The 22881-nt window shown below is 32.6% G+C and overlaps 1 protein-coding gene across 5 annotated transcripts in view; it reads right to left on the reverse strand.

Moving 5' to 3' along the window:
* Positions 1-22881, reverse strand: part of CCSER1 (coiled-coil serine rich protein 1) — a 1269753-nt gene that overhangs the window by 537345 nt on the left and 709527 nt on the right. Inside the window, exon 11 of one of the 5 annotated variants that reach the window (XM_073805587.1) lies at positions 20366-21971. The exons of the other annotated variants lie outside the window; for them this stretch is intronic. Within the exon in view, the coding sequence (XP_073661688.1) occupies positions 21912-21971 (60 nt within the window). The 3' untranslated portion in view covers positions 20366-21911. Of the gene's footprint in view, positions 1-20365; positions 21972-22881 lie in introns of those variants that run through there. 5 annotated transcript variants of the gene reach the window in all.

The raw sequence follows: 22881 nt of genomic DNA on the forward strand, positions 1-22881 counted from the left end.
ATAGTAAGATGAGAAAATAAAGGTGTGTTTGTGTATGCTGTGTATGTATATAAAATTAACATTCAGAGAATACTAGAGAGTTATCTTACTATGACTGGGAAAGTTCATGTTCAGTATCTTAAGTATCAGGTTCATAGACATCTTTGCCACAAGCATCTTTGCTGCAAACATTTTTGCCATGTAACTAGTTGGCTGCAAGGCAATTTTACCGTAAAAGACAAAATAATGAACAATAAAGAGGTACATTAAAAAGGACATAATGAAACATGAGAAATGAACAAAATTAAGACTTTTTATTGTAAAATACAAAATATTTGAATACATTTAAAATGTGTGTAGATTCATGACAACACTGCACAAACAGCTGATTTCATTTTGTGGGTTGCATCTGAGCACTTGTCTTCCAAGTCTTTTGTTCACATTATACTTTTTTTTTTGCTTGCTGATTTGTCTCTTTGACATCACACTTCTTCTTTTTCACTAAAATTTCTTCCTTAAGAGAGGTATCAGCTTCCAAACACTAGGATGCATATTTGTATCTGAGCTTTGTATTGCATTGTGAAAGCTGCTACACTGTTGTTTGTTCTTTGTATATTGTCACATGTCCGTTGATAGATGTTCCAAAGTTCTACGGGAAATGTGGGTACAGCTCTGCACCTTCCAGGCCCTGGGCCTCTTTCTCCTCCAATGCAGTGTATTTCTAAATATGAAACCAACTCCTGGGACAAATCATTGTCATGTGTTAGCTTGATAAAGCCATCAATAATGTCACTAACTGGAAGAAATGTTCATGCATTTCAACCAGGTGAAACCCAACTGTCAAACCAAAAACTGTCAACCAGTTATTTATCTTTCAAAACAAAGATGCTGAAAGAAAAATACCTAGATCAGGAAATGTTAGCCTAAATATTAGAGCTCATGTGTAATAATTACCTCAATATTGCCTCCTTAGAAAATCTTCTACTTGTAATAATAAAAAACAGAATACGGCATTTAGAAGCACTGAGAATAAAAATCACAACTATCCATGCTCACTGAAAGTCTTCAAATGTGTCTACAGGAAACCAGACATCAAAGTCTATTTCTCTTTGAAGGACACGCCAAGAGTTAATCAAATATGGCTTTCTATAGCATGTCTTCATTACTATTTACAAAATATATTTCTTTCTTCTTTTATCATATTGGACTTCTAAGAAACCTTGTGAGCCTTCTACAGAATATGCTGCCAATAGAATTCATGAGAACTTGCACAGAAGAACGCTTTACCCACACTTTCGGTACTCTTCTTTCTCAAGAAACGTTTTACCAAAAGGAAGAAGACAACTGAACATTTTTTCCTCTACTTTTTAAAACATTCTCTATTGAAAAGGTGGTTATGTCCTTCACAGTATTTTCTTCCCTTTCGTCCCAAAGATTCATCTTTTGAATGGAGTTCCTAGACAAACTATTCAGTTACTGAGTACTTTTTTCAAAAGTAAGTTTTATTACCTCTTCTTGGACATGAGTGCTAAGAAAAGCAGCTATGAGTTAAGGGTACACTGCCATTTTCTTCTATACTTTACTAAGTACACAAATCCAGAACCATTGAGAGATGTGACGTTAGTTCATCAACACTTTGATGTGAAGTGTGAGCTATTAGGATTCATAATGTCTATGTTCCTGAGAAATCACACTCAGGAACTTATTAGTAAGATGAAATTTGTAATTTATTCTGTTAATCTCTATCAATCCTGAGTGAAATTTCGAGTCATATACTCCCTCTAACAGTGCTTACAAAAGTGCCTACCCCAAGTACCTGGGAGACACCCAATAAACAATTGTTGAATGAAAAACAATGAAATGAGAAATCTCACACTTGTTTGTGATTAACAATGCTAAACCATACCTGTGAAACTTGGAAATGTAACATATGGTTCACTAAGAGTGTATGGCAGGGGAGCACCAGAGTAGCATGTCAGCTCTGTTTCAATTACATGTAGGATAAACAAATAGAGACTCTACAGTGCAATCACATTGTTTTCAAGAGTACCCTGGGGTCAGCTGAAAGTGGTTATCTCCACAGTCAAGATAACCAAGCTATGCAGGCAGAAACCTTGCTGTTTCTAATTACCATGTACACTTGTTAAAGGGCTATAAATATGCCTCCTGGATCCACAGTTCTACAAAAGCCTGTACAGAAAGCAGAGATGACTTCCACCCTACCTTTCTGAACCAGATGGCTAAGGCTGTGCTAATTCAACATGTTTTCCTTTTTTAAGAGTTTCTATATTTGATTAGTAGGTGATGATATTAGAATGCAGCACCATAATTCAGTTTTGTTCTTTGTTTATTTGGATTTTCACCAGCAGATGTAGTTGATAATAAAAATACATTTCAGTCTCCATCAAGTTTAGTTAGTCTCAGAGGAAAAAAAAAATTAAATTTATAAGATCTCAGGGTGATAGCTCAGAGGAAATATGATAAAATGAAATTCAAACTCATTCATTCTCTAAAGCATTAATCCATAATATAACATTCAAAATGTTATCAAGACTGCCTATTACCTTTTGGGGTTCTTTTTCTTCTTTTCACTTTACCTTCTCTTTTGATTAAAATATAATTTTAACTGGGATCCTAGAATATAGTCTGGGTCAGAGAGTTGGCATTAACTAACTGTGATTCTTTATACACACCTCTATCCCAATCTGTTTTGCAATGAAACAAAAGTATCACTGCCTTTTTTGTACCTCTTAGATAGAGATAATCACTCAACACTGTACATGGTGGAGATGTATGATGTAATAATGGGTATTTACAAACAACTACAGGTAAAAATACATCTTCAAAGGGATTCATGGAAAAGACCTTGACAAGTACCCTAAAATACAGGTTTCTGATAATGTTAAGATAATAATACTGAACTGGGTAAGAATTTCTAAAACTCTAATGGAAAATTGATTGATTCATAAGCTTCTCATCCAAGATGAAGCCAAACAAAATTTAATTACAGGAGACAACGAACTGATAATTATAATTTGTATGACTTCATTTAAAACAATGTTGGGTCTTTAATGATTTCTTTTCCAGATTTAAAGAACCCATTTTTCTCCTCTCTTTTAAGCTATTTACAACTTACAGCAATTTGTAGTTTTGTAAACAAAAGTTAAAACATTTATCTTTTTCTTCCTACCTGATCCCTCCAGAATTAAGACACACTCATTAAATAGTTTTATTTTTCATGATAATGTATGCATTTACATAAGTTAAATAATCTGTTCTCACTGTAAGTACAAACTTAGACAAGTCCTGAGCCTGGCTTCATAGCCTAAAGATACTTGAAAGATCTCATCTGAGAATCCTTATTACCAGACAATTTTAAAGAACTGAGGTTGACTTTATGGAGCCAATAAAGCCCCTTGGATATTACCAAAGCTTTGACTGAAATGTTATGTTTGAATATATGCATAGAATTAATATTCTTACTACATTTCTGTAAATAATAAATCCAAATTTAATAAGACAAGACTTATTTTACAAAATGAATCAGTTTTACTGTAAATATTTTTGATAAACATGGGATGACTATGGAAAATACTGTTTCAATAGAAAGCTACAGTTTATCCATTATCAGATTCTAATCTTATTAATTGGCTTTGAGTCTTTGTTATCAACTAGTAGAATTCAGAGAAATGGCCACACAGATTTTACATGGATAACCTTCATGCCTATTGCTGTGTGGGCAGCTCAAGAGTTCAATGCCAGACCAAAAGGAAGTGGTGTGATATATTCAAAGTGCTCAAAGAAAAAAACAAAACAAAATGAAACAACAACAACAAACTTTGAAGCAAGAATAACTCTATGCAGCAAGGTTATCATTCTGAATTGAAGGGGAGATAACAAGTTTTCCAGACAAGCAAAAGCTAAAAGAGTTAATCCTCACTAAACCAGCCCTATGAGAAATGTTAAAGCAACTTCTTTAAGCTGAAAAGAAAGGGCATTAATTAGTAAGAAAACATATGAATGTAAAAATCTCACTGGGAAATATAAATATATAGTAAAGAAAGTGCATTAATCATTTATAAAGCTAGTTATAGAGAATAAAAGACATAATTAGTAAAAATAATTAAAATTACAAAAATTAGTTAAGGGATACACAAAAAGATGTAAAATGTGACATTAAAAACATAAAATGTTGGGGCAAAGTAAAGACAGTTTTAGAATGCATTCAAATGTAACTTGCTATTAACTTAAAACAGACTAAGCCTCATGGTAACCACAAAGTTAAAACCTGTAGTAAATACAAAAAAGATAATGAGAAATGAATTTAAGCATAACACTAGAGAAAGTTATCAAAACACAAGGGAAGAAAGCAGTAGAAGAAAGGAACAGAAAAGAACAGAAGGAACAGAAAAGACAAAACAGTCAGAAAACAATTAACAAAATGGCAGTAAGTACATACTATCAATAATTACTTTAAATATAAAGGGACTAAATTCTCCAAAAAAAATGACATGGAGTGGCTCAATGGATACAATATCAAGACCCATCTTTATGCTGTCTAAAAGAGAATGACATCAGATATAAGGACACACAAAGACTGAAAGCAACATAGTGGAAAAAGATGTTTCACACAAATGAAAACCAAAAGAAAGCTGGGGTAGCTATACTTATATCAGACAAAATAGACTTTAAAACAGACTGCAGTAAAAGACAAAAGTGGACATTACATAATGATAAAGGGGTCAATCCAAAGGAAGATGTAACATTTTAAACTATTTATGAACCCAACATAGGAGCAACTAAATATGTAAAGCAAATATTAAGACTCAAAGGGAAAAACTGACAGCAATAACGGGAGGGGACTTTAGTATGCCACTTACGACAATGGATAGATGGCCTAGACAGAAAAACAAAGCATCACTGGTCATAAATGGCACATTAGAACTGATGGATTTAGTAGACATATATAGAACATTCCATCTAAAAGCAGTGGAATACACATTTTTCTCAAGTGCACATAAAGCATTCTCCAGGATAGATAATATGCTAGGCCACAAAACAAGTCTCAATAAATTTAAAAATACTGAAATCATACCAAGCATCTTTTCTGACCACAATGATATGAAACTAGAAGCTAATTATGAGCAGAAAACTAGAAAAATCACAAATATGTGGAGATTGAACAACATGCAATTAAAAAACCAATGGGTTGATGAAGAACGCAAAGGAGAAAAAAACCCCAAAAAACCTTGAGACAAGTGAAAGTGGAAATACAACATATCAAAATCTATGAAATGCAGCAAATGCAGTTCTAAGAGGGAAGTTTATAGTGATACAAATCTACCTCAAGAAACAAGAAAAATCTCAAATAAACAATATAAATTTATATCTGAAGGAACTATAAAAAGAAAAACAAAGCCCAAAGTTGGTAGAAGAAATAAAGATCTAAGTGTACATAAATAAAATGAAGACTAAAATGACAATAGAAAAGATCAATGAAACTAAGAGCTCGTTCTTTGAAAAGATAAACAAAGTTGTCAAAACTTTAGCTAGAACCACTGAGCGCATTAAAATCAATTAAATCAGAAATTAAAGAGAAAAAATTACCACTGATAACCAAGAAATGAAAAGATCATAAGAAACTATTACATAAAATTATGTGCCAACAAATTGGACAACCTAGAAGAAATGGATAAATTCCTAGAAACTTATAATCTCCCAAGACTAAATCACGAAGAACAGAAAATGTGAACTGACTGATTACCAGTAAGAAGAATGAGTCAGTAATCAAAAAGCTCCCCCAAAACAAAAGCCCAGGACCACATGGCTTCACTGGTGAATTCTACAAAACATTTAAAGAAGAGTTAATAATCACACTTCTCAAATGATTTCAAATATTTGAAGAGGAAGAAACACTTCTACACTCATTTTATGAGGCCAGCATTACCTTGATACCAAAACTAGACAAGGGCATAACACAAAAAGAAAATTACAGGACAATACATAGCTAATATAACAAAGATGTGAAAATCCTCAACAAAATTAGCAAATCAAATTTGACAATACATTAAAAGGATCATACACCACAATCAAGTGGGATTTATTCTAGAGATGCAAGGATGGTTCAATATCCTCAAATCAATCAATGTGATACACTCCATTAACAAAATGAAGAATAAAAATCATGGAATTACCTCAATAGATGCAGAAAAAGCATTTGACAAAATTCAACAAACATTTTTGATAAAAACTCTCAACAAAGTGGTTATAGAGGAGACACACCTCAACATAATAAAGGCCATATAGGACAAGCTCACAGGTAACATCATACTCAATGGCAAAAAACCTCAGTTTATCCCTTATTTATTTTATTGATGTATAGTTGATTAACAATGTTGTGTTAGTTTCAGGTGTACAGCAAAGTGATTCAGTTATACATACATATATATCTATTTTTTCAGGATCTTTTCCCTTATGGGTTACTACAAAAATGTTTAACTCTTAAATTCAGGTGAAAGAGAAGGATTCTACTCCCACCACTTTTATTCAACATAGTATTGGAAATCATGGCCAGACCCATTAGGAAGGAAACAGAAATAGGCATCAGAATTGGAAAGGAAGGAGTGAAACTGTCACTGTTTGTAGACATGTTTTTATATAAAGTAAACCCTAAAGACTCCACCAAAAAACTGTTAGAACTAACAAATTTTGTAAAGTTGCAGGGAAAAAAAATCAATATACAAAAATCTTTGCATTTTTTCTGTACCAACGAAAAACTATCAGAAATAAAAATTACGAAGACAATCCCATTTACAATTGCATCAAAAATAATAAAATACTTAGGAATAAATGTAACCAATGACATGAAAAATCTACACTTTGAAAACTATAAGATGTTAATGAAAGAAATTGAAGAGGATACACATAAATGGAGAGATATTCCATGCTCATTGATTGGAAGAATACTGAAAAATGTCCATATTACTCAAAGGAATTCCTATCAAAATTCCAATGGCATTTTTCATAGAAGCAGTACAAACAAACCTAAAATTTCTATGGAACCACAAAATTCCCAAATAGCCAAAGCAATCCGATAATGAAGAACGAAGTTGGAAGCATCATTCTTCCTGATTTCAGACCATATTACAAAGCTATAATAATCAAAACACTGTGGTACTGGCATAAAAACAGACACAGATCAGTGACACAGAACAGAGAGCTGAGAAGTATACTTAAGCATGGATGGTAAATTAATTTATAACAAAAGACACAAGTGTATACAATGAGGAAAGGACAGTCTTGTAAATAAATGATGTAGAGGTTGGGACTCCCCTGGTGGTGTAGTGGTTAAGAATCCACAAGCCAATGCAGGGGACACAGGTTCGATCCCTGATCCGGGGAGATCCCACTTGCTGCAGAGCATCTAAGCCCATGTGCCACAACTACCAAAGCCCATGCACCTACAGCCTGTGCTCTTCAACAAGAGAAGCTTGTGTGCAACCAAGACCCAATGCAGCCAAAAATAAATAAAATTAAAACTTTAAAAATAAATAAATAAATAGTGTAGGGAAAACTGGCTAGCCACATGCAAAATAATAAAACTGGACCACTATCTTAAACCATACACAAACGTAATTCAAAATGGATTAAAGACTTGAATGTAAAACCAGAAATCATAAAACTTCTAGGAGAAAACATAGACAGTAAGCTTCTTGACACTACTCCTGGTGATATTTCAAACAAAATCTGACTCCAAAGACAATGGAAACAAAAGCAAAAATGAATAAATGGGACTACATCAAACTGAAAAGCTTCTGCATAGCAAACAAAACCATCAACAGAATAAAAAGGCAACCTACCTGATGAAAGAAGATATTTGAAAATCATGTACCTGATAAGTGGTTAATATCCAAACATAAAAAGAACTCATAAAACTCAATAACAAACAAATCTGATTACAAAATGGGCAGAGAATCCAAACAGACATTTTTCCAAAGATGCCACACAGATTGCCAACAGACACATGAAAAGATGCTCAACATCATTAATCACCAGAGTAATGCAAATCAAAACAAAATGTGATATCATCTCATACCTGTCAGAATGGTTATTATGAAAAGGACAAAATATAACAAGTGTTGCTGAGGATGTGGATTAAAGGGAAACCTAATGCACTGTTGGTGGGAAGGTAAATTGGTACAGCCACTATGGAAAACAGTATGGAGGTTCCCCCAAAAATTAAAAATAAAACTACTACATGATCCAGCAATTCCACTTCTGGGTACTTATTCAAAGAAAACAAAAACATTAATTTGAAAGGATATATGGACCCCTATGTTCACTGCAGCATTGTTTAGAATAGCCAAGATATGGAAACAACCTAAGGATTCACTGATGGATAAGTAAGAAAGATGTGTTATATAAATACAATGGAATACTAGTCAGCCATAAAAAAGAATTAAATCTTGCCATTTGTGAAGACATGGATGGACCTTGAGGGTATTATGCTAAGTGAAATAAGTTAAAGACAGATACCATATGATTTCACTTATATGTGGAATCTGAAAAAGAAAACAAAGGAACAAAACTCACAGATAAAGGCAATAGTTTGATGGTTGTGAGAGGGGAGGGTGGTTGGGGGTGGGAGAAATGGCTGAAAGGGATCAAGGGATACAAATTTTAGTTATAAAATAAATAAGTCATTGGGACATAAGGTACATCATGTTGACTACAATCAATGATATTGTATTGCGAATTTGAAAGCTGTTAAGAAAGTAAGTCTTAAAAGTTCTCATCACAAGAAAAAATTCGTAACTTTGTATGGTGATAGTTGGTAACTAGATGTATTGTGGTGATCTCTTCACAATGTATACAAATGTCAAATCATTATATTTTTACACCTGAAACTAATATGTTGTATGTAAATTAAACTTCAATTTTAAAAAAAATTCCTCATGTTCATCCTGTCCTAAATAATCATGGGGATATGTGATTGCTAACACAGCAAGCACCTTAGTAAATAAATAAAAGTAGGACTTCTCTGGTGGCGCAGTGGTTAAGAAGTGGCCTGCCAATAGAAGGGACACGGGTTCGATCCCTGGTTCAGGAAGATCCCACAGGCCACGGAGCAACTAAGCCCGTGCACCACAACTACTGAGCCCACGTGCCACAACTACTGAAGCCCGCGTGCCTAGAGCCCATGCTCCACAATGAGAAGCCATCGTAATGAGAAGCCCGTGCACCACAATGAAGAGTAGCCCCCACTTACAGCAACTAGAGAAAGTCCACATGCAGTTAACGAAGACCCAATGTAGCCAAAAATAAATAAAATAAATTTATAAAAAAAAATAAAATAAAAATAGATTGACTTCAAATGGTAAAACTTGAATCTGATTATAACCCATTTAGGTTATTTAGTTGATTATACCCTGGCTTCTGGGACTCTCTACTCTGGGGAATTTTTTAATCCTTGTCTGTTATTTTCCTTATATCCAACATATTAACCTCTCTAGTGCGTTGTGTTCTCTCAAAGATTTTAAGTGTCTTTCAGCAGCCACTCCCATATCAAAAGATATCCATCAGGATTAGAAAACCTGAAGAGCTCAGTGATCTTACCAACCAAGCCTATGATGATAATGCAATTGTTGCTAACTGCAACTAATGACCTTCCTTCCTGATGACTCAACTGGTGGAAACAACAAATAAATGATTTTCTGGCATCAATAGTGGTAACCAAGAGTCACACCATACTACCTGGTCATACTCTCAGCCTACTAAAATAATGGCCAAAAGTGGAGAATTATTAAATCAGATACAAAACAGACACCGGACTTGAGAATTCCCTGAGCAGACAAAACCATTCAAGTCACATAAGCAAACTAAATCTAGCTGATTTCATGAATGTAATCAAAACTTGACTTGGGTTATTTCCTGTAAATGACTCCAACAATCATAAAAGAAACAAGTCATCTTCCTAAAAGTGGTATGAGATAATCAATTTAACCAATCCCCTGCCTTCTAGAAGCACCCATTGTAATAATCAATCATTTTAAACAGTAGGCAATGTCCTCACTTTCACTTTTAAGTCAGCCTGTTACATCATGCCCCTAAGCTTCGTATTAGTCTTCGATTTTGAAGGCACCCAGTTTGCAAATTGCTCTTACATGCACAATAACCTCTTACTAAATACTCAATGATTTGGTGGTTTTCATTTTTCTATTTCTGCTTTTTTGATATTTCTAATGCATAAAAATTGCTTAAGAATGTCAACCTATATTTTAAAACTTAGAAAATTAATTACTGACAAACATTAGGGATTAGTATCTTTCCATAAGGGATTAATATCTTTCCGTAATTTGTATATTTAAAAATTCTATTGATACAATTCAGAACTGTGACAGGAATACATAGAACAATCATACTTCTAGTATTTACAAATTTTCTTTTCATCTTGTATGATACAAATATAAACAAGTATAAATATGAATAAAATATTGAGAATACAAAATATACATTCCTAACATTTTGATTAATGCTCTCTTTCAACTTAAATAATTATTTTCTATATTCTGAATATGAATTTGGAAAAGATAAGTCTAAAATAGTGAGAATCCTAATTTCATATATATACAAATATATATTATTATTATATTTAGACTAAAGCTAAAGTAAATGATAGCTTTCGTAATGCAAACTACCATACTGATATAATGAACGTTGACCTATTTTACTTACAATACAAATAGCTTGATTCAATTAGTATATTGGAATCAACAAATTAATTATAGATTGGAAGGAAATAATACCAAGGATTTCACTTTATATTCAAACAGTAAAAAGAAGGCATGCAGAACAATGTAGCTTGATTTGTTTACAAATTAAAGTTTCATAGATAATATTCTCATTAAAGAAAAATGTGTATTGTGTATTGTGGGAATTGAAGGTGATTGTTGTTTGCATCATAAAAGTTGAAAATATAATACATGACTTAGGAGATAATTTGGTAGGCTTTAACATTAAATGAGAGGGGAAAAAATTAAAGGAAACCTATTTGCTTCAGTTGATGCAAATTATCTCTTTCTGAATCAAGCATAGCATATTGTTTGGGAATAAGAAAGTCATTTTTGTTCACACATTTAAAATATTATACTTGTCACTTAAAATCTCTAGAGATACTTCCAGAGGAAAAATGTGCTTAATGATAAGGTTTAAGGAGGTAAATCACTAAAAAACGTTGGTGGAATAGCACTGTCACTATGAATTATTCTGACAAGTACACTAATGATACTTAGAATCAAGTAGCCCAGAAAAAACCTCTCTATTATAGATATGGGTATGATCATTTATTTTAAAATAGTTAAAACAGGCTAGAATATTACTGTGGTAACATCAACAAATGCTAGGCAACTCAGTAGATTGTTGATTATAAACAGAAATGTTTTATTAAAAATAGAAATATTTCAAAATCTAGTGAAATGACTGAAATATATCTGAAGAATATGGTACAATATATGTATGTCATATGTCAAAAATTGAGACAGCATTTATATACACACAACATTTTACAGAGGGATATTCACTTACAGAATTAGAAATTTTTGTATTAGGTTTTTCTGAAAACTATGATGGAATCAAATGATGTTTATGTCAGCATACTTAACAAATAATAATTTTCACATTTTAATTAAAACCAGCTTATTTCAGAGAAAAGTAGAAAGATGTAATAGTAGTCATTGGTGCTGTGTGCCAGTTTTTCATGGTTTTCCCACATCTGGGCATATGACTGATTTGTCCTCCCTGCCCTTTGGATTTTACTAGCTGTGACTATACAACTTAATTTATTTTGACCAATGAAACGTGAGAAGTGTCATATGACATTTCTGAGTGGAAGTTTAAGACCCATTGTGCAATTTATGACACTCTTTCTCTCACAGGCTGCAACATAACAGATGAAGATTGTTCCATCAACCTGAGTCTTACAGTGAGGGCAGAGAGCTGTCTGTTGGCCAGCAATAGACATGAGCAATAAAGAAACAAATAAAAGATACTGAAGTCACTAAAATTTGGAATTGTTTCTGCAGCATAACCATGGATTCAGTTATTGCATTCTATTGGGGGCACCATATAGTGAAGTGATTAGGGGGTGAATTCTGGAATCAAGACCACTTGGATTCATAACACAGCTCTCTCATCACTCGTATGATATCACTTTGGGAATTTTACATCACCTTGCTGTGCCTTAATATCCTCCTCTGTAAAATGAGAATAATAGAATCTATCTTGTTTTTGTTTAAAATTACATGAGACAACACATAAAGCATTTAGAATATTGCTTGGCACACAGTAGTACCTAATAAACATTAGCCATTATTCTCTCCACCAGGAACTACAGTACCTTTCATTTGCTTATGTTTATAATACTAGTATGCTTATTCATAATTATAATTGCTCTGAAAAAAAAATAAACAAAGACCAGTACTTTAAACAGCAAGTTTATCAGATTTTAAAGTACTGATCTTTGTTTATGGAATCTAAAAGAAATGGATAAATTTCTAGAAACATACAATCTTCCAAGACTGAATCAGGAAGAAGTAGCTAATCTGAACAAATAAATCATTAGTAGTGAAATTAAATAAGTAATCAAAAAACTCCCAACAAGTAAAAGTCCAGGACTGAATGGCTTCACAGGGTAATTATACCAAGCATATAAACAAGAGCTAATACCTATCCTTCTCAAATTATTACAAAAAACTGAAGATAAGGGAATACTCCCAAATTCATTCCATGAGATTCCATACTCCCAAATTCATTCCATACTCCCAAATTCCATTCCATTCCATGTCATTCATTCCAGACAACAAACCAATACCAAAACCAGACAAACATTAAATAAAAAAAATTATAGGCCAATATCTCTAATGAATACAGATGCAAAAATCCTCAAAAAATTGTTAGCAAACTGAATTCAACAATATATAAAAAGGATCATGCACCATGATCAAGTGGGATTTACCCTAGGAATGCAAGGATAGTTCAATATCCAAAAATCAATCAATGTGACACACTACATTAAAAAAGGAAGAATAAAAATCACAAGATCATTGCAATAGATTCATAAAAAAATTGATAACATTAAACATGTATTCATGATAAAAACTCTTATCAAATTTGGTACAGAGAGAACATATCTCAACATAAAAAAAGCCATATATGACAAACCCACAGCTAACATCATACTTAATGGGGAAAAGCAAAGCTTTTCCTTTAAAATCAGGAACAAAACAAAAATGCCCACTCCTGTCACTTTCACTTACATAATATTGAAAGTCCCAGCCACAGCAATCAGACAAGGAAAAAACATAAATAAATAAATAAGAGGCAACCAAATTATAAGGTAAGAAGTAAAATTATCACTAATTGTAGATGGCCTCATACTGTATGATGTCGTTAGGGTTTTCTAAAACCCTAATGTCTCCACTGAAAAACTATTAGAATAAATGAATTCAGTAAAGTTGCAGGATATGATTAATATACAGAAATCTGTTGCTTTTCTATACACTAATAATGAACTATCAGAAAGAAAAAGCAAGAGAACAATCGTGCTTAAAATTGCATCAAAAAGAACAAAATACCTAGGAATAAACTTAACCAAGGAGGTGAAGGACCTATACTCTGTAAATCTTAAAACATTGATGAAGGAAACTGAAGTAAAGAAATGGAAATATATCCCATGTTCATGAATTAGAAGGATTATTATTATTAAAACAGCCATACTACCCAAAGCAAGATACAGAATTAGTGCAATCTCTATCAAAATATTCATGACATTTTTCACAGGACTAGAACAAATAATACTAAAATTTATATGAAACCACAAATAACCCCAAACTACAAAAGCAATCTTGACAAAAAAGAACAAAGCTGGAGGCATCATGCTCATGGACTTCATACTATACTACAGAGCTACAGGAATCAAAACAGTATAGTAGTAGCAAAGAAACAGACATATAGATCCATGGAACAGAATACAGAGCCCAGATATAAACCCACACACCTACAGTCAATTAGTCTACAGCAAAGAAGGCAAAAGTACACAATGGAGAAAAGACAGTCTTGCTAATAAGTGATGCTGGGAAAACTGGGCAGCTGCATGTAAAAGAACGAAATTAGAACATTTTCTCATACCATATACAAAAAAACTGAAAATGGATTAAAGACCTAACTATGAACCAGAAATCATAAAAATCCTAAAAGAAAACATAGGCAGAACACTCTTTGATATAAATCACAGCAATATCTTCTTGGATCTGTCTCCTAAAGTAAAGAAAACAAAAGCAAAAATACACAAATGGGGCTTCCCTGGTGGTGCAGTGGTTGAGAGTCTGCCTGCCAATGCATGGGACACGGGTTCATGCCCCGGTCCGGGAAGATCCCACATGCCGCAGAGCGGCTGGGCCCGTGAGCCATGGTTGCTGAGCCTGTGCATCCGGAGCCTGTGCTCCGCAATGGGAGAGGCCACAACAGTGAGAGGCCCGCATACCAAAAAAAACAAAACAAAACAAAAACCCCAAAAAACCCACAAATGGGCCTAATTAAACTTAAAAATGTTTTGCATAGCAAAGGAAACCATGGACAAAATAGAAAGACAACCTACTGAATGGGAGAAAATACTTGCAAATGATGACCAACAAGGGATTAACATGAAAAATACATAAGCTATTCATACAACTTAATACCAAAAAACAAACAAACAAAACTGCATAAAAATAGGAAGAAGACCTGAATAGACATTTTTACAGAGAAGACATACAGATGACCAATAGGCAATGAAAATGAAAAATGCTCAACATTACTAATCATCAGAGAAATGCAAATGAAAACCACAATGAGCTATTACCTCATACCAGCTAGAATGGCATCATCAAAAAACCCCACAAACAACAAATGTTGGTGAGATGTGGAGAAAAGGGAACCCTAGTACACTGTGGGTGGGAATGTAAATTAGTGCAGCCAACATGGATGTACAGAGGTTCCTCAAGAAACTAAAAATAGAACTACCATATTTTACAGCAATTCCACACCTGGGTATATATCCAAAGAAAATGAAAACACTATTCAAAAAGATGCATACACCCCAAAGTTCACAGAAGCGTTATTTACAATAGCCAAGATATGGAAGCAACCTAAGTGTCCATCAGCAGATGAATCAATAAAGAATATGTGATACATATATATATATATATATATATATATACAATGGAATATTACTCAGCTATAAAAATGAAATTTTATCATTCGCAACAACATGGACGAAACTGGAGGGTGTATGTCACTGAAATAAGTCAGACAGAGAAAGACAAATACCATATGATATCACTTACATGTGGAATCTTAAAAAAAAACCAACAAGTGAATATAACAAAAAAGAAACATTTACAGATACAGAGAACAAACTAGTGATTACCAGTGGGGAGAGGGAAGGGGAAGGTGCAAGCTAAGGGTAAGGGATTAAAAGCTACAAACTACTACGTATAGCTTGTAAGCTACAAGGATATATTGTACAGGACAGGGAATACAGCCAATATTTGGCAGTAATTTTAAATGGAGTTATTCTGTAAAGCACTGAATCAGTATGGTTTACACTTCAAACTAAGGTAACATTGTAAATCAGCTATACTTCAATTAAAAAGTTAAAAAATAATAATAATAAAAAAAAATTTTAAAAAAGTGCAGGCTCTAGATCCAGAGGGCCTATGCTTAAACACAGCCTACTAACTTTCTAGAAAGTAATTTGGTGCAAATTTCTTAACTTCTCTGTATTTCAGCTTTCTTGCTTGCAATATGGTGTCACGTAACAGTAGCTCCCTCATAGGCTTTTGTGAAGAATTAATACTTAAAACATGTAAAGCCTTTAAAACAGCACTTGACACATAGCAAAATAAAAAAGTGGTAGCCATAATTAAACGGCAGAATGATTTAGAGTAGAATTTAATTATGCCTGGAGAATCCTGGGAATATGGAACTCGGTTTCCTCTTCATGTGAACAAGTTGAGAGAAAAGAAACAGCTCTATAGGTTAGGGGACTGATGTGAGTAAAGGCACTAAGACTTGGTAGAAACAAAACAGTCTGTTTGTGGAACAGCAACAGAACAGATAAATCAGGCTGCAGATATTGGATTCAGTTTTTCTTATATGTGTTTTCTCTTATGGGAATTTTTCTAGTGTACTTTTTATATATACCAAATGGATGAAAATACAAAACAACAGATTTTACATAAATAAACCCACATCCCAAATATCTTAAAACTAGACATTTTATATTCAATAAAATACATAATGAGGTATATAGCATAACTGAAAGAAGAAAATGAAGAATTTACTCTATTCCAATTAGTTGAATGGATTATCGTCCCAACAGGAGTAATTTTGTATAAATAGCAAATGGAAGCAAAGACTAAAACAAGTATTTATAACTTTAAATATGACATATAAATTTAAATAAGCTGACCGTCTCTTATGTGGTATATTACAGCATACATCAATTAACAGAAACTTTATTTTAAGGAATTTTAGTTTTTTCCCCCAATTGAATCACAAATTTCTTGACTTTCAAAAACTGCAATTCACGAAAGCTTGCCTTAAGTGAAAAATAAAGGGAAACATATCCTTCAGGAAAAGCAATCTCCTAACACTTGCCTCAAACTGTTTTGAAACATTGAAAACAAAGAAGAGAAACCCAAAACAAGTGCAATTTTGGTCAGATAAACTTTCTATAAGGTCTTCTCCTTTCAATTAAAGAGAAATGAAAAATCTAGGACACTGGGCTTCATTCCACTCCAATATAATATCACTTTCAGAATGAACTGTGGAAATGGAGCAGGTGAGAAGGGGGAGTTAAAGCAACTGGCTTTTCTCCAGGGGAAGTAAAAGAAGGGAGGTAACCTCTTCTAACCTTGCCAACATAAAAACTAGATCTCCAGGAAAATAAACTAGTAATAGCTGCTGGAAGGAGGGTCCTTATCAATGGAAATTATAACAGTATGCCCCTGGTTAAGGATTGATTTGAGTAAATAAACTTAGAATCTTTATGAACATGGCTCCCTGAAGAATTCATATTGTTGGGATATAAAATGAAGATACTTCATCAATGAAACATTTCTCCCGCTGTGTGAGGTAACCCCATAAAATCTCACTTGGAAATCTGATTTCTTAGCTTGAATCAGAGAGTGGATTCCAAAGTGGGATAAAAGAACTGGGAGAGCTGTCCCCAACCTGGCAGACCTCTTTCCTCTTTCACTGGAGCGTGATGGCCAGTACCTTTGAAATGATTAGTATAAGCTTGATATTGGCTAAGATCTATGATTTGTATGAGTCTTATTTGATCATCTGATCTTTTGTGCTCGCTCACCAGATATTGCATATTCTTTTTCATTAAAAACTAGCAATAAATTTCCAATGTATACATCACATTCTACTACAAGATGCTTTTCACTTTTAAAAATCAAACTAATTTAAAGTTTTTTGGGGGGCTTCTAAAGGTTACACTATGATAAAAAGCATTAGAAAAACAATATAGAGTATGGGTTTATGCATATATAATTTTTTACTTATGTTGTATTTGCGTTACTAAAACAGAAAAGTTAGGTTTTCAGAGATTACTCATTAATTTTCAGGATCCTATTCTTCAAATTCATGTGGCTACAACCAAAATGGCAGTATGATGATAAAGATCTCCAAAAAATCATAAAGTTGTATAAAAATTGTACTAGTAATATAAATTAAACCCTGAATCTACATTAACACAGTAACTTCTTAAAACATATATAAACCATGATGCAGAGAAAATTAAAATCCGTGTAGCATATTTACTGCCAAACGAAGTTACTTGTTCTTTCAAGTTTACTCTGGTATTCTTAGTGGAAAAAAAGATACACATAAATCTCTTTCCAGGTCAAGAATCTTGCCAACTTTATGAAGAAGAAATCTTCCATGAAGAGCCTGAGTAAAAAGGCATGACATTTATTCACTCTCCCTGGTCATTATATTCAACATGTATTAATACACAAGGCTTCCAGACTATTTATCAAAGTTTAAGCTACTGCTTCTTCTACTTTATAGCTGAGGGGAAACTTCTTTCATCTTTTAAGTCTTATATATATTTTTAAAATTGGAAGCTTAAAAGAAAATCTAAACTAAATCTTAAGGGGAAGTATTCAACAATCATTTTACCCTTGCTTTGTTGTTTTTCTTCATCAGAATCCGTTTTGCATTTATATTTGTCATTGCTCTTTCCCTTTCTTTCCTAGGAATACTCATATGCTACTTCATCAAATTTCCTCCTCTTTAAGAAAGGAAATTGGTAAGAAGATAATTTAAAATAAGGGTTTCCTTATTTCATATATGTGTATATGTATACAATCTGACCATGATGTGGATAAATTAAGGATGCAACAAATAGTTTTCAGGTATTAGGAACATTTACCAGAAAATATTTTATTATCATTTGATCCTCCTGTTCATCAACCTCCTATATGTATATCAATATACAGCATTCAAAGAGGAGAAGAGAAAAGCTTTCACAAAATAGAGTTAAAAGAACACCCAATGAATATACTCAAGACGTTTGGTTTGTAGTAAAAAATAAAGTAAGAAAAGTGCTAACCTCTCATTTTTTCTCCATTTTACAGCCTATCCTACTCTACTCCATTGTAATTAATGGTATAAATGTATTATGCAAATTTAGATATCCAACAGACATCACTTGGAAGGCGTGGGAAATTCTAACAGTTCTTAATGCTTATTAATATCAAGAGTAACAGTTCTTTTCAATGGAGGATATGTATGTCAATCATTGACATGTGGGCTTGTGTCAAGTACATACATCAAATGAAACTGATGTGTTTGAAAATATATATTAGTATTAGTTTTTTCTTTAAACGTGCCAGCATATCATAATGGCAATTACTGTTGCCCCAAAAAGCACCAAGACAAAGATTTCTTTTAGAAAGAGTAATTAGATGTAAGAAATTAAGATATGATAGAACTGCATTTAGAGAGTCCTGTGTGAACATGTGGGCACAAAACACAAAATCATAAAAAGCATGCTGTTATTAAATTTGGACTTTCCTGCCTCTAGCAGCAAGTTAAATATGGAAAAGTACATTTTGTTTTCTAAATAAACAAATATTTAAAACAATATCAAATTTAGGTAACTATGAAAAATAGCAATTTTGAAAACTTTAGCAAGGAAGTTTTTGTGTTCCATAATAAAAATCACATGTGCATAGTAACATATACTTACTTTAGAGTCTTCATTAAAAAATCATTTAAAACACAGCTATATGTCATAAATCTAACCAAGAATGATAAGTGACTTATATTTTAAAATACTGTAAATAAGAACATTTAACATGCATACATTTCAGGGAATGAAAAATTAAACTTTCAAAATGATTCAAGATATAAATAAAATATATGTTAATAACTGTCAAAACATCTAGCAAAACTGTTCCTGGTTTTCCTTCTAAGCACTTCTTTATATTTGAAAAAATAATTCTTAATATTATAAAATAAATTCCTTAGCTCATATATTATACATCTTAGACAGGTATTCATATAGTAAATCTATATCATCACCATTAAGCCTAGACTATAATGCAGATTTAAGATAAACCCAACCTTTAATAATATATAATGCATGTATAATATACAAGTGTGTATATATTCACATATGTAATCCATGTATAATTTGTATTGAATTTTGCAATCATGCAGTCCACCAGCATTCTGAAGTCAGGAAAACAAAACAAAATCCTGACTTTTGATCTGAAACACCTACAGCACAATCTAGAACTTTAATGTCTGTTAGAAAAGTTACATGAACTTGAGGAAGTCACTCAACCTCTTCAAATTCCACTTCACTCATTTGGAAAATAAATATAATTAAGCTTGTTCATCTCCTATTTTTAGTTAATTATTGTCAGGGTATTTCAGACAGATATGGAGGCATAATAGTATAGCATGATGCTCCTTTCATCAATAAATACTGATGCTGCACTATTTGCAGCTGTCAGATATACTTTTATGCTTCTTGCTACTCCTTTGAGAAGCAATCATCAACCTCAGTTTTGTTACACCTTGGAATACAGTGCACTAATTATAATGGTTCTTGCACATTTTTCTAAAAACTAACCATGCCATTAATCCCTATTTTTAATTCACATTTAATGTAATTGAAGAAATGTAAAACATTTTAATAGTTAAATGGACAAACTACATAATAAACATTTCTGGAGAGTCTGAATATATTTCACCATGAAAGTAAAATTAACCTAGAAACATGTTCATTGATGTATATTCAGCACAATCCCATTAAAAAAGAAAAATTACATGAAAGAAAAAAAAAAGGGTTTCTGAGGAAGCAGCCTGAAATGTCTTACTGGTGTTAAAGAGCAAGCATAAAATGGTAGCTTTTCAGGTTAGGTGGCTTTTTTGTCTGTATTGACAATTTTTGCTACATTGCTTTTGAGGAAAGAAGTACCTTTCTTTATTGACTTAATCTACTTGCTAATACATTTCTTTTATCCCTTGCATCCTAGTCAAAATATCTTTAATTGAATTCTTTCTTCTTCTTCAAAATGATATTGACCATTCAAGCTGATAAAAATCTTTATCAGAGGAGTGCTTTATTACAGGTAATAGAATTTCTTACATTATCTACATTTATGGGTTTCAAATGTTAAAATAAGACAATAAATAGAAAGAGATAAGAACAGAATAAAAGAATAAACTCTAGAAAACTGTTAGAGAAACAAAAATGTTTTTGTATCTTGAATCATAAAAGGATGTTTTAAGCAGCAAAGTCAACAAGGACACATACAATGTTTTCAAGTAAATAAATACATTTACAGTTTTATTTTAATACCATGGTTTAAACCCAACATTTGATCATGCATATTGTATGTTACATAATAATTCAAATAATTTAAGAAATTTTATAGCATATTTCTAAATGTTACCATCATTAACCATGATTTTTTCATCTCCTGTTTAAAAAATATAGGGAATTCAGTAAAACCTGCTTTCCTCTCCTTAGCTTTATGGCTCTTCTGTTGTCCTGCACCACAACACTGAGACATCCTTTGGGTTCTGTCACTTATCCTTGCAATAAACTACAACACTCAAGAGTGCCTTGTTGCTACCCAGCCATTTGATAATTAAAGTGACCTATTACAGAAAGGTAATAAACAAGGACACACAGAAATCAGGCAGTGATGCCAAGTCCAGGAGACAGGTGTTTTTTTTTGACACATTCAACAAACTTCCCTCAATATGAGGTCAATAGCCAAAAAACTTTCTTCACTTATTTAGAGATAGAAGTAAGTTTTTTTGCTTTCTACAGTTAGAATAAGACTCTTCATGATTTATTTCGTTTGAAGACATACTGTTTTCATCTTTTGATCTCAATGCAAGGGAAAAACAGAGGTAACTTAGTTCTTCGGTAAGACCTGTCACACTAGGATGGGAGAAACCAGAAGCACTGTTTTGAAACGTACTTAATGTGCATAGAATATGTGGTGAAATTAAACAGACTATAACCAGAGAGACAAATGACATGGATGAGAAGGTTGAACAAAAAATATGTCCTGCCAAGTGGAATATTACACTTCAGAATAGCTGCATATAGAGACAATTTAAAAATAAGTCTATTTTTGTTTTAAAAATACAATAAGGTAGGAATATGTTAGCTTAATCTACATCCATTAATATTTTATGCAATTGTGTACAAATGCAAAAAGTGTGAAATATCTGGAATGGAAAGATTTCTGTATTACATACTCCGAGAAATAGCTAGCACATGAAATAATAGAAAACTGATTTCATATTTAGCATGTCAGATTTGTGATACATTTCTTATCAAATAATGATTTAACCTAGGTTGAAATATGTACTGGTTTAAATAAAACTTCAGTGCATGTAGGATTCCACAGGGCCTTGAAAAGAAGAAAACAAAAATAAACAAATGAATGACATCAAATTAATAAAATGAAAGGAAATTTTACTTAATATGAAGATGTAAAATGTTTAAACACAAATTAAAAAAACACAGACCAACATACCAACATAAGTCTATTCTACTTATGACTTTCTAAGTAAAACTGCTATTAAAACTTAATAAAAATATTTATATTAGTAATGTTTCCAGGCTCCCAACTTCCAATTAAATACTTTACTACCAAAAGTGAGGTGAAGAGTGAAGACCAATTAGCAAAATTTTATTTCTCTGGTTTTGTAAGTGGAGTAAAAAAATGAGTTTTCCTCAACTTTTTATGTATTCTTCATTTCCAAAAAACTAAATGATTAATAGGTAAGTCCATCTGGCTCTCCTTTTTGTAAATCTCCTTTTTGTAAAGCTCCAAAAGAATTTTCAATCTGTTGCAATTCTTATTATTTTGAAATCTCTATACTTTATTGCAGTTTTATGTGATAGGAAATTAAAACATTTCAAAATACTTCACCTTTAAAAAAAGGAACTCCTTGTCCTGCATAAAAAGAAATATAGGATCCAAGAAGTATAGAATATGGCAGCTGCCTCCAAGGCATGTAGAATTCGGTTGGAGAGATAGAAATGAATATAGAAAAGACGAGCCATACTACAAGACAGTAAGTTCTATGTCAATACATAGGAGCCATATATGTCAATATATAGAACTGATAACAATACCTAGTACTGACAACTACAGGATAGGTTATGTAGGACCAGTAACTGCTGAAATTGTTCTATAGAAAGAGAGATCACTCCCAGTTTGAGTAGCCAAATCAAATGGGAGTGGAGCTGGGCCTAAAGAGAGAGATACGTTATAGGGGAGGAGCATTCTAAATAAAACAGTTAAAAACAAAACA

Source organism: Tursiops truncatus, chromosome 5 (genome assembly GCF_011762595.2).
Source record: "Tursiops truncatus isolate mTurTru1 chromosome 5, mTurTru1.mat.Y, whole genome shotgun sequence".
Taxonomy (NCBI): Eukaryota; Metazoa; Chordata; class Mammalia; order Artiodactyla; family Delphinidae; genus Tursiops; species Tursiops truncatus.